Source organism: Phocoena sinus, chromosome 6, assembly GCF_008692025.1.
Source record: "Phocoena sinus isolate mPhoSin1 chromosome 6, mPhoSin1.pri, whole genome shotgun sequence".
In the NCBI taxonomy this organism is placed as follows: domain Eukaryota; kingdom Metazoa; phylum Chordata; class Mammalia; order Artiodactyla; family Phocoenidae; genus Phocoena; species Phocoena sinus.
In genome coordinates this window covers 96,454,069-96,468,084 of record NC_045768.1, presented here as the reverse complement: position 1 = coordinate 96,468,084, position 14,016 = coordinate 96,454,069, and the positions used below count along the sequence as shown (strand labels likewise).

The following is a 14,016-nucleotide window of genomic DNA, read 5'->3' as shown; positions in this document are numbered from 1 at the left end:
AATTTTAAAGAGCAGAGTGTCTATATTTTAGAGTTTGCAAAACAACATCTTTCCCCAATTTTTCCATTTTGTACTCTTGGTTTGAATCTGAATTATGACTTCAAACTGTTGCCTCAGAGAAGACTTACTTTACAAAGTACCTTTAGTTTTAGAAGTTGTGTATTCATGCTACTGCAGGTCCATGAATCGATGACCTTCCTCGTCTGATCCGGAAGTATATGGTCTCTCTTCCTCTGTTACTGTTTTTTCCTTCTTCTTTCACACCCCCCACCCCAGTACCATTCTGCTTTGTAAGCTTCCCCTGTTTTCAGCTATGAATTATATCTGTCCTGTTACCTTAGTGTGGAATGAATGGACACCCTCAGGAACATTTTTATTTTAAGTCTCAGATTTAACTGTAGAATGAAAGACGTGACACCTGCAAAAAGCTATTTATAGTATTTTTGAATAAGAATAAAGGGCTAGATTTCTTGTGGCAAGTGGGAGAGGGAGAGAAACTATCTCACAGCACTTCTAAAATCTCAACCTCCAGGTACCTTCAGTAACTCAAGGAGCCCTGACCCCTAGGAACAGTCAACAAAGGGATGAAACAAAACATACAAGGGATCCAATGGCAGTATGCACACTTACCTTAAACATACGAGGCATTTCCTTTCTCCTTGCAGGAATAAAATCAGAGGGCCAGACTGAACTAACAGAAAGTGCTCCATCCCTGAAGGAAAAGCAAGACACTGGGAGTGAGTAGAATCACCTGAAAGTGAGTAAAACAATAAATAAGCATAATCCTCAATTTTAATTTCCCTGATTTTTAACATTCTTCTTTTCAGTAACTGACAGTGGTCAAAATATTGTATCAACAGTACCCTGCCTGTCGCATATTATCAGAAAACTCAAGTTAACTCTGGGCTGTCCCTGATTCACCGTTCACAGGGAACTAGGAAGGAGCACCTGTCTGACTCCAAAGCCATGGTCCCTAGAATATGGGCCATGTGCCCTCAGATCAGCTCATCTGTATATTTTTTAAATGTTACCAAGATAGACTTGACATATAATGAACTGCACGTTTTTAAAGTGAACAATTAGGTAAGTTTTGATTTATGTATACACCTGTGAAACCATCACCACACTGTAGATAATGAACATGTCCATCACCCCCAAAAATTTCTTTGTACAGCTTGCAACCCCTACCCCCCATCCTTAGCACTCCTCCCTCCTCCCCCACTGATCTGCTTCCTGTCACTCTAGATTAATTTACATTTTCTAACATTTTATAGAAATGAAATATACAATATGTGGTCTTTTTGTCTGGCTTTTTCTCAGCATAACAATTTTGTGATGCATTCATGTTGCCATATGGCTGAATACTTCATTTCTATTTATTGTTGAGTAATATTTCATTGTATGGATATGCCAAAACATATCTGTTCACCCATTAATGGGCATTCGGTTTGTTTCAAGTTTGGGGCTATTTTAAATAAAGCTGCTATGAATGTTCATGCTATGCTTTCTCTTGTAGAAATACCTAGGAGGAGAATGACTAGATCATATACTAGGTGTGTGTTTAGCTTTTTATTATATGATTTACAAAGCAATATATGAGAGATCTAGGTCCTCCACATCCTCCCAATACTTGAAATGATCTTTTTAATTTTAATCTTTCTTATGATATTAAGTGGTACCTCATGGCTATTTTATTTGAATTTACCTAATAATTAATGGTGTTGAGCATGTAAGTATCTGTTATGTGCTTATTTGACATATGTATCTTCTCTATTGAAGTATCTTTTCAAATCCCTTGCCCATTAAAAAAATTTTTTTTTAATTGGGCTATTTTCTTATTATTGGGGTGGCCAAAAAGTGCCTTCGGTTTTTAAATAAAAATAAAAGACACATTTTTCATTTTCACCAAGAACTTTATTGTACAATGTATTCACCCTTTCTTTCCACTACCTTCTGCCAGTTTTCAGGCAACTCCATAATTCCATCTTCCCCAAACATTTTATCTTTTTGAGCAAAGAACTGTTCCAGGTGCCTTTCACAGTCTTCCAGGGAATTGAATTTTTTTCCATTAAGAGAATTTTGTAAAGATCGAAATAAATGGAAACCCGAAGGTGCAATGTGTAATGAATACGGAGGATGAATCAGAACTTCCCAGCCAAGCTGTAACAGTTTTTGCCTGCTCATCAAAGAAACATGCCATCTTGCGTTATCCTGATAGAAGATTATGCGTTTTCTGTTGATTTATTCTGGACGCTTTTCATTGAGTGCTGCTTTCAGTTGGTCTAATTGGGAGCAGCACTTGGAATTAATCATTTGGTTTGCCGAAGGAGCTCATAATAGAGGACTCCCTTCCAATCCCACCATATACACATTACCTTCTTTGGATGAAGACCGGCCTTTGGTGTGGTTTGGTGGTGGTTCATTTCGCTTGCCCCACGATCTCTTCCATTCACATTGTTTTACAGTATCCACTTTTCATTGCCCATCCCAATTTGTTGTAAAAATGGAACTTTTTCATTACGTTTAAGTAGAGAATTGCACACGGAAATATAGTCAAGAAGGTTTTTTTCACTTAACTTATGTGGAACCCAAACATCAAAGCGATTAACATAAACAAGCTTGTGCAAATGATTTTCAACACTTGATTTAGATATTTTGAGTATGTCGGCTATCTCCCACATAATTATAACGTTGATTGTTCTCAATTAATATCTCTATTTGATTGCTATCAACTTCAACTGGTCTACCGGACTGTGGAGCATCATCCAGCAAGAAATCTCCAGCACGAAACTTCGCAAACCACTTTTGACGTGTTTGATTAGTCTCAGAACCATCTCCATACACTGCACAAATCTTTTTTTGCATTTCAGTTGTGTTTTTACCTTTCTTGAAATAATAAAGCATAACAGGCCGAAAATGTTGCTGTTTTCCTTCCATCTTCAATATTAAAATGGCTACACAAAAATTCACCAATTTTGATAAGTATTTTTTTTTAATGCACGCTGATATGACAGCTGTCACATACAATCTAACAAAATTGTTTCAAATGAAGTCAAAGACATCTTAGTGCTACTAGAGCCATCTTAGAGAAAAAAACAAATGAAACTTTTGGCCAACCCAATACTGTTTTAAGAATTTTTATATATTCTAGATATAAGTCCTTTGTCAGATATTTGGTTTGCCTCCAGTCTGTAGCTTTTATTACTTCTCTTGACAATGTATTTCAAGGAACAGAAGTTTTAAATTTTGATGAAGTCCAATTTATCAATTTTTAAATTTTACCTGTTGTGCTTTGTGTTGTATATAAGAACTATTTGCCTTATCCAAGATCAGCAATTTTTCTCCCATGTTTACTTCTAGGTGCTTTATAGTTTTAGGTTTTACATTTAGTTCTATGGTCTATTTGGGGTTAAATTTTGTATATAGTATAAAGTATAAATCAAAGTTGACTTTTTTACACATAGATATCTAAAATTCCAATTTCATTTGTTGCTAGCTTTTGCAACTTGTTGAAAATATTGTATATATTAAAGTAACAGAAAATTCAGAAATATAGTTACAAATGTTTTATACATGAAAGTATATTTTATGTGCATGTTAAAAATATATATGTAAATATATTTTATATGCATATTAGAAATGTTATATATATTTCTAGGTTTGTTTTTTTTTCAAAGTTGTTTTGGCTCTTCTAACTCTTTTGCATTTTCCTATGACTTTTAGAATAGGCTTGTCAATTTCTACAAAAAGAATTAAGAAGCCTACTGGGATTTTGATTAAGACTATGTTAAAACTATCGATCAATTTTGAGAACAATCACATTTTTTAAATACTGAGTTCTGCAATGAATGATCACAGTCTCTCTCTCTATTTATTTAGATCTTTGTTAATTCTTTCATCAATATTTCATATTTTTCAGTGTACAGGTCTTGCACATCTTTTGTCAGATTTATTTCTAAGTATTTTTTAATATTTATTTATTTTCCTTATTTATTTTTAAATTATTTTCGGCTGTGTAAGGTCTTAGTTGCAGCATATGGGATTGTCCTTGAGGCATGTGGGATCTTTTTGTTACAGCACACGGTGTCTTTGTTGTGATGCTTGGACTTGTCTAGTTGCGGTGTGCGGGCTTCTCTCATGTTGTGGCGCAAGGGCTCCAGAGCACATGGGCTCTGTAGTTTGCAGCACGCAGCCTCTCTCATTGAGGTGCACAAGCTCAGTAGTTGGGGCTCGCAGGCTTAGTTGTCCCAGGGCATGTGTGATCTTAGTTCCCTGACCAGAGATCGAACCCGTGTCCCCTGCACTGGAAGGCGGATTCTTTTACCACTGGACCACCAGGGAAGTCCCTATGTTTTGATGCTATAGCAAATGGCATTACTTATTTAATTTTGATTTCTGATTATTTGTTGCTAGTATAAAGAAATGCCATTTATTTTATATATTGATCAAGCGTCCTGCAAACTTGCTAAATTCATTTATTAGTTCTAATAGCTTCTCTGTAGATTACATTGAATTTTCTCCATAGATATTCATTTTGTCTATGAATAATTTTGCTTCCTTCTTTCCAACACGGATGTATTTTATTTCTTTTTCTTCCCTGGCCTGGATTTCCAATACAGTGTTAAATAAGTGTGTTGAGACCGAACATCTTTGTCTTGTTCCTGATCTTAGGGAGAAAGCATTGAGTCTTTTGCCGCTAATTATGATGTCAGCTGTGGGATTTTCATAGATGCCCTTTATCAGGATGAAGAAGCTCCCTTCTAAGTGTTCATCAAGAATATATGATTTTGTCAAATGTGTTTACTGTATCCACTGACATGATCTTTTCCATTTGTTGATATGGTAAAATACATTGATTTTTCAATATAAACCAACTTTCCTGAGATACACTACACTTGCTCAAGATGCAATATAATTTTTACATAATATTGGATTCGATTTGCTAACATTTTGTAGTTTTCCTCACATGCATGTGCTGATCAGTAATCTGCTGAATCCTCAAGATAGATCCTCTGTAGATCCATGCAGAGCTAGTGCATGCTCTCAATCTCTCCCTCCCTCCCTCCCTCCCTCTCTCTCTCTCTTTCTCTCTCTCTCTCCCTCACTCTCTCCTCTCTAGCTCTGTACTTTGTCCTGTGTACTCTGGCTATTGGGTCTCTCTGGACTCTCAGCTTTATCTCTTCAGTTCAGGGAGTTCATCTGGGTCCGCCTGGGATTCCACTTTCTGTGTTATATACTGGAAACTCTCACAAGGCAGTAACCTGGGGCAAGTATAGAGCTGACCTCATTTATTTCCCTTCATTATCTGATATCCAGAACCTTAAATCAGTTCTTTTGTTATTTCACGGGGAAGGTTAAATATAAATATGGCCCCTGTTACTTCATCTTGGTTGAAAGTAGAAGTCTGTTTGATTCAGCTCACTTGATAATTTTTGGCTTCTCCAACACTTAGAACAAACTCATTTCTTTCCCCTAATGCTATCATTCTCCACTATACCCCTACAGCTGTCAATGTGACCCTCAGTTTTTCAGTCCTGATGACTTAAAACCTCAGTACCATCTGGTATTGCTACTCTTTTCTTCATCTTCCTTTTTCTGCCACTCACCATGTCCCATGAGGTAACTGTAGTAATATTTCCTGCACCTGTCTCTTCTTCTGTAATTCCTGCAGCCACCACTTTAATGCAGACACTCATTTGATCTGCAGGATGGACAATTGTAAGCTGGACTTCTTGGCTCCAGCACCACTTTAATTTTCCCTGTCCCCAAAATGAAACACACACACACACACACACACACACACACACTCCCAAACCAACTTATTGAAAATCTACATCAAGAATAACTTTCTGGGCTTCCCTGGTAGTACAGTGATTGAGAGTCCGCCTGCCGATGCAGGGGACACGGGTTCGTGCCCCGGTCCGGGAAGATCCCACATGCCGCAGAGTGGTTGGGCCCGTGAGCCATGGCCGCTGAGCCTGCGTGTCCGGAGCCTATGCTCCGCAACGGGAGAGGCCACAACAGTGAGAGGCCCGCGTACCGCAAAAAAAAAAAAAAACCCAGTAACTTTCTAAAGTCACCTTCAAGATTATCTAGTTTCCTGTATCAGTTTTCCAAGGTAATACCAAATTTCTGACAAAGATGACATTAGCTGAGGTGAAGAATATAAAACAAAGTTTGTGAGTAAGGAATCAACATAAGATAGGATGAATGTAGAGACCCACAGAATCTGTGATAAGGAGAAAGTTCAGGCTGAGCAAGCACACAGCCATCACAGTGCAGGTTACACCTGGAAAAGAAGTATAAGGGAATACTATGAATAAATGTCTCACTACCTGGAGCCACAGGAAGTGAAGGGACCACCCAAGGAAGAAAAGAAGGCCAAGGACAGATGCTCAGAGACACTAAGAGAAAAGTGTAGAGGAGCCAAAAAGGTGCAGAAGAATCAGGGGGAGCAGAGAACATATTGCATTTCCCCGAAGGATACACTTCCTATAAGTTCATCGATTCAATTTTATTAAACACTTAAAGAGTGTCTGGAGTGACATTTGCAACGATGGCAGAGTAAGGATCTCTGAAGGTTCTCTCCTTCATAAAAGAAATGAGAAAACTAGCAAAATTCATCAGAAACAACTTTTTTAGAACTCTATAAATTAACCAAGGTTTGTGGCAATCTGAGGAGGATTTATTTAAAATAATAATTAAAAAAAAGCCGAATCTTGGTAAGGAGTATGAGCTTTGTGGTAGTTTAACTTGCCCTAGGCCCATGCTCCATTTCCATCTCCTCAGTAGCCTTGAAAAATGGCAGCCTGCATTCACAGTGCATCCTAGAAGCCACTCGACACCTGAGGGAGCTGGAGAGTAGAAGGAAGAAGGAGAAAGGAGCTGGAGTATTAGGCTTGATTCAGAGGTCTCCCAGGGAAAAGTCTATTTCCCAAGGGGAACTTATAAAAAACTATTTCATGCAAGCATTTTAACTGCATAGCTGCCTATGCAGTGCTTAACAGCTGGACAAAATAATAGACTAACCAAAACTCTTAAAAGGAGAAGTTAGAAAATGAGATATCCATAGGGGTTTTGAAAAGGTCTGACATATTGCTAAGAATCTAGAGCATCATGCACATGCATAGAACTGTGAACATGCTTAGGGCTATGCATATGCTCAGGAAAGACCAGAGAAGGACATAAGTTCTCACCTCTGGCTGACATTGGATGCATAGATAAATGTTTTTCATCAAATTTGGGAGGTTTCCTGACATTATTTCTTCCAATATTCTTGAGGCTTTGCACAAGTATAATGTGTTGTCAACTGCCTGGCTGAGTGTTGAAGAAGTGACCCTACTTGCACAGAGCTCTTCAGCAAAGTGTGGGAGATTCACTGGTTCCAGATGTTTAAAGAAATCTCTGCAAAATCATTAGCTAGCTACTAAGCTAATAAAGTAGAGACGTCAAATAACTACACATGACTAAGAATAAAGACCTTATGGATTAGTTTGAAAAATTCACGGAACAAACAAACAACCACAACAAACAACAATAACAAATCCTGGAGAAGAAGTAGAATTTGATAACTAGAGCTGACAATAGTATTATTTGAAATGTCCAGTTTAAAAAAAAAGTGATACTGTATGACTTGCAAGGAAGCATAAAAGTATGACCAATACACAGGAAAAAAGCAATCAATAGAAACTATCTCTGAGGAAACCCAGATGTTGGATTTACCAGACAAAGATTTAAATCAGCTATTTTAAATATGTTTGAAGACCTTAAGGAAATCATGCCTAAAGAACTAAATGAAGCTATGAGAATGATGTCTCACCAAGTAGGAAATATAAATAAGGAAATGGAAAATACAAAAAAGAACCAAACAGAAATTCAGAGGTTGATGAGTACAATAACTGAAATGAAGAATTCACCAGGAGGGGTCAACAACAGAACTGAGCAGGCAGAAAGCAGAATCACTGAACTTGAAGATAGGTCAATTAACATTATCCAATCTGAAGAAAAGAAAGAAAAAGAATGAAGAAAAATTAGTAGAACCTCAGAGTCCCTTGGGACACCATGAAGAATACTAAAATATATATAACGGGAGTCCCAGAAGGAGAGGAGAGAGAAAAGGGGTCAGAAAGGATAATTGAATGAAAATCTCAAATCAATATATAAACTAACTTTCCATCTTGAGAAACCAGGAAAAGAAGAGCAAACTAAACTCAGAACAAGCAGAAGGAAAGAAATAATAAAGTTTAGAGTGGAATTAATAAAACAAGAGAAAATCAAGAAAACCAAAAGTTGGTTTTTTGAAAAGATCACCTAAAATTGAAAACTTTTAGCTAAACTGACGAAGAAAAAAATGAAAGAAACCTCAAATTACTAAAGTCAGAAGTAAAGTGGGAACATTACCTCTGACCTTTCAGAAAATAAAAGAAGTATAAGGGAATACTATCAACAAGTGTATGCCCCCAAAATTAGATAATCTAAAGAAAATGGAAACATTCCTAGAAAAACACAAGGTACTAAAGCTGACTCAAGAAGATGTAGAAAATCTCAATAGACTTATAACAAGTAAAGAGATTGAACTAGCAATCAAAACATATCCCATAAAGAAAACCTCAGGACCAGATGACTTCACTAGTGAATTCTACCAAACATATTTAATACCAATCCTTCACAAACTCTTTCAAAAATAAAAGAGAAGAGAGTACTTTCCAACTTAATCTGAGGTCAGTATTATCCTAATACCAAAACCAGGCAAAAATATCACAAGGCAACAAAACTATAGACCAATATCCTGTGTTAATATAGATGCAAATATCTTCAAAAATTCTATTGAACCCAATCCAACATATTATAAAAAAGATTAGATACCATGACCAAGTGGGATTTATCCCAGGAATGTATAATTGGTTCTATATACAAGTATCAATTAATGTAATACATCATGAGAATTAAGGGGAAAACAATCATGTGATCTTCTCAATAGACACACAAAAACATTTGTCGAAATCCAACACCCCTTACAGATAAAAACACTCAAAAAACCAGGAAGAGAAGGCTGTTTTCTCAACCTGATAAAGGGCATCAGCCATGAAAAATAATGAAGTATTGATACATGCTACATGGGTGAGTCTTGAAACATTATGCTTAGTGAAAGAAGTCAGTTACAAAACTCCACATGTTGTATGATTCCATTTATATAAAAATTCAGAATAGGCAAATCCATAGAGACAGAAACAGATTAATGGTTGCTGGGGCTGGGGGCAGGGGTAAATGCAGAGCGACTGCTAATTAATAAAGGTTTCCTTTTTGTGTGATGAAAATGTTCTAAAATTAGATTGTGCTGATGGTTTTACAACCTTGTGAATACACTAAAAACCACTGGGTTGCCCATTTTTAAATGGTGAATTTTATAATATATGAATTATATCTCAGTATAAAGAGCATCTGGTTTTAAGGTTGTATTTCCTTTTCTGCTACACACACACATACACACACACACACAATAAGAATATAAACTTCTGACTAAAATAAATAAATAAATAAATTCTTACAAATATTACACAATTATAATCCATAACTAAGAGGTAATGATGCAAAATTTAGGCAGAAATCTTCTATTTTAAAGTTCACATGGCAATGGAGAAAATTAGAAACTTAACATAAGTTAAATGACAACACTATTTTTAAAAATTTCAGAAACCACTTTTATTCCCAGATTTTTTGATAAAAAATAATCTCCCTTACGAAGCTTACCTCATGTCAATCACTTGACTAACTACAACATTGGGTTTTGAGTCTTCTTCATCCATATCATACAGGAAGAGTTTGAAGTCACACACTAGAGCCAATGCCCTCTGCCATCCTTTTTTCATCCCTGCTTTCTTTGGAATCTTTAGTTTTTATTTTTCAAAAAAACAATCCAAGCTGAAACATCAAATACTACCCAATTATTACATATAAAATTAAAATAATAAAAATGAAAAAAAAATGTGTTACAAATCTACCACTTGTTAAAGATTGGAACAGAACTACATAACATAATTCCTTTGAGGACTAAACAATTCTTGGGTTGTGAAAATACGATCAATACAATTTCCATTAACACTAGTCACAGCGTTGCCTCTACATAAGATTAAATTCAATTTTGGTAGCCTCAAGTTCAACTCAGATTTTAAATATTTCTGAAGAAGATTCTTTCACTTTTAGTTTCATAATTTATTATTACTGACCGGAAGTCAAAGTTACATCATTAGAAGGGATTTTAGCATTTGTTCATTGCAAAGTAAGATCTCAACAGAAAACTTTGGGAAATTTGAAAATATCCTATCAGGGACACCTAAACTTTATTCTGAAATCATATTCTTCAGATGATTTTCAGTTGCATATAATTAATTTTGTATAACATATCATAAATATTTCTGAAAAATATTGTGCACACATTGTGAAAAGTGATTAATAAACTCTTTAAGACTTCATCTGAAACAAAAATATTGACACTTACCCAGACATGGCCTTCATAGGCTGTTTCCATGCCTTTCTGTGGTCTAGACAGGAGACACCTTTCTTCTGATGAAAAGGCATGGGACACGTTTTTGGAGCTTTTTCTACACAGGTTGTGTGACATGAGAACCCACATGCTTTTTGAGGGAAATAAAGAGATATGATTGTAGGGGATATGATGGTTTGACTCCCTCAACCCCCATTGCAATTCTGTCTACTACTGTAAAGGTGAAATGCTAAAACTACATTTCCCAGACTCCCTTGGAACTAAGTTTTGGACCTGATGTAAGCTCCACTAATAAGATAGCTCTCTATGAGACTTTGAGTTGAGTCAAGCTGGGAGAGATGCCTGATGTAGCACATCCATTTTACTGGCTTGGATCTTGACAGAGGGAGTGTGAGGTCACAGCTGCAGTGATGGTTTCTGAATTTGTTGAAAGCTCTCTTAACTCTGCAGCAACAGGGTCTTTCCTGACTCTGGCAGAAGTTGCAGGTTCTGAGGGCTGCAGCAGTGCTGGCAGCTTCCAGATTCACCGTCTTCTTGGGACAATGGTGGAGCTGTCCCAGGCTCAGCAAGACTGAGTAATGCTGGCAGCAGGAGATGCTCCTGGGTGCTCAGCTCAGAGCCTGCCTCTGCTGCCCTAGGAGAATTGTATGGGCACATAATTCCCCATTTAAAATCCTATTTTCTTTAATACGCTAGGACACATTTATGGTTAAGGCATCTGTGACTGTCACAATTCTGAGGGCAGGAAAGTTGTCCTGCTCAGCGCTGTGAGTCCCTGAGTGGACACTCGACAGGACTGGCTGGGGAAACCAATGAGTGCAGAGTCTGTTCCCTAGGATGACGTATGAGGTGCCTGTGTAGCACTGTGATCCACTGTTTGATATTTCCAAACATATATTTCTTTCTTTCAATGGTATCTACTGTAATAAATTCATTGAGTAAAATAAAAGGATTACAACTCAAGGATAGTGTTCCATTTTCCTGTCACATAAGCTGGTGAATGTCATCCTCATACTCTACTAGTGCTACAGAGAACAAAATTTCATTAAACACATTTTCCTAATAAGTGTGGCCCTGCCTGCAGGCTACACAGCATGCCTCCCTGGGGTGCTGTTCACACAGGTATGAGGGCATGAGGCTCTTTGGAGCTGCACAATGCAGAGGTCCCCCCCAAATACTCCCAATGACCACCCGTTCATATGAAACAGATTCAGAGGAATTTTTAGTAAAGTAATCAGTTCACCATCATGCTTCTACAATTCAAAGAGAACGAAATTTCTTCTTACCAGCTAAATGCAGTGGACTGAATGTTTGTGTTCCTTCAAAATTGACATGTTGAAATCCTAATCCCCATGTGAGGGTATTCGGAGGTGGAGACTTTGGGAGGTCATGGGGGTGGAGCCCTCATGAATGGGATTAATGCCCTTAAAAAAAGAGACCCCCACAGAGTTCCCTGGCCCCTCCCACCACATGAGGACACAGCAAGAAGTCAGCAGTCTGCAACCTGGAAGAGGGTCCTTACCAGAACTGGACCATACTGGTGCCCTGATCTCAGACTTCCATCCAGTGAGGAATATATGACTGTGTTTAGAAGCCACCTAGTCTCTGTGCTTTGTTATGGCAGCTGACTAAACCACCGAGTTGACTAAAAAACTTAGGTACAAGTATTATGGCTCTGACTCCATGTGTCCCTTCCTCGGGCGCAGCCTTGTCTTATCAAGCCCACCATCAGAGATGTACACTGGTGACACTTGGTGGGAGCGGTAAAGGACGTGAGGTAAAACCTGTGGGTTTTATGCTACAAAATGAAGAGAACAAACACACATCGATGGTTAAATAACTATGAAAAGGTGATTCTGGTGATTCCTTCAACCTACCCTGCCCAAAATATCATTTTATATGCCAAGATAAGCAGCTCCCCCTTTTCTTACCAGCATTTAAGATTCTTGCCCCTAATTACTTCATAGTTGGAAAATACTGATTAAAGGATCCAAAAATTACCAAGAAGAGAAGAGAGGAGGAGGAGGAGAAGAAGAAGGAGAATTATTTAAGTGGTGATCAAATGTTCATTACTACTATTTGGAGCCAAATTAATAAAGCCTGGCCTTTATTTGAGCTGATAGATCCTGAACATTTAAAAATTCTAGATTGATAAATTCTTCAAACGATTCCTTAACTATTAATGGAGTCAGAATTGCCTATGTATACATATTTTTACTGGGGAGGGGTAACAAAAAATAATATGGTTTTTATACGTTCTTTGGAAAAAAAGAATAATTTTAAATTTTATCTCTATAGAAAATTATGTGTTTCATTTTCTATTATCAATAGAAAAAATAATGTGCTCCAGGAATTGGAACACTCTGATTAAGCAAGCCATATTACACTTTCTAGGTGGAAGACACACTGAAATTTCTAGATGAAACCCCAACAAATAAAACTCCAGAGGTCTTCACAAAATTATCAACAATTTGAAAATCCACTATGGATTGTCCATTTCTGTATCATTCCTCTTTGACCTGAAATTATTGTTATCATAAATTAGCAATATCTAAATTACAACAAAATCCGGTTTCTCCAAATACTAGTTGGGAAATTTTCTCACCTTCATTGTCTCTGCTTCCTGATTTGTGATGTGGACAGTTTGCAGTCCCTGCCATGGGCCCTGACTGTGTACAGGGGCTCCCTGCTTTTTCTCAGATCTTCAATTTATTCCCCTCTTTTCAGCACCACATGTCACCCCTGCCTCCTAAAGGACTTGGTGTCCCTAATCCCTGAATCCTCCTAGGTTTCCAAAGTATTAATTATCTTGTGACTTTTTGGCAAGTCATTTCTAAGCACCTGACATTCATATTTCTCAGCTCTCCTAACCCCTCACTCAGGTTCTTCCATCTTTCAAAATTATGTTGACTTATTTGTCTACTCTCTCTCTTTAGTCTGTTTAACAAGTTTCATTAGAAGCAAAAGTGTAGGCATTTTTGAATCTGCTATATTTAACCAGAAGTCTCCAAGAAAAAAGGAAGAAAAGAAAGAAGGGAGGAAAGGAGAAAGGGAGAAAGGGAAGGAGAGAGGGAGGAAGGGAGGGGTTAGAGACCAAGACTAACTTATTCTCATTTTTCAAGGACCTGTTAAGTTTATAACTAAATCAAGTATCTTAGTTGGAAGGAGGATTCTGTTATGATATTCCTTTCTCTTTATCGTTGGTGTGTGGACTGGAAGGTGAGCAGAATCTGTGATCTGAATCAAAGAGACAAAAATAAATATAGGCAAGTCACCTATGTCACTAAAATTATAAGAATTAAATTATTTCTCAAGTAAGACAAAAGAGTAATACTTGTTAGACAAAAACACAGTAAAACTAAAATTCTCACAAAGCTGAAAATATATTTTAAGTAATTTAAATCTATGCTTTCTATTTCTACAAACAAAATACATGTATACTTCATATACTTTATAACAATTTGGCTACTTTTAAATGTGTGTCATAGTGTGTGCATGTAGACTACATTAAA

At 37.0% G+C, this 14,016-nt stretch overlaps 1 protein-coding gene across 1 annotated transcript in view; it reads right to left on the bottom strand.

The window, feature by feature from the left end:
* LOC116755043 (serine/threonine-protein kinase MRCK alpha-like) overlaps nt 1–14,016 on the bottom strand; it is a 50,099-nt gene that overhangs the window by 16,114 nt on the left and 19,969 nt on the right. Inside the window, 6 exon segments of the mRNA XM_032633901.1 lie at nt 631–712; nt 9,751–9,887; nt 10,499–10,554; nt 10,557–10,634; nt 11,230–11,239; nt 12,207–12,302. Of these exon segments, the coding sequence (XP_032489792.1) occupies nt 631–712; nt 9,751–9,887; nt 10,499–10,554; nt 10,557–10,634; nt 11,230–11,239; nt 12,207–12,302 (459 nt within the window).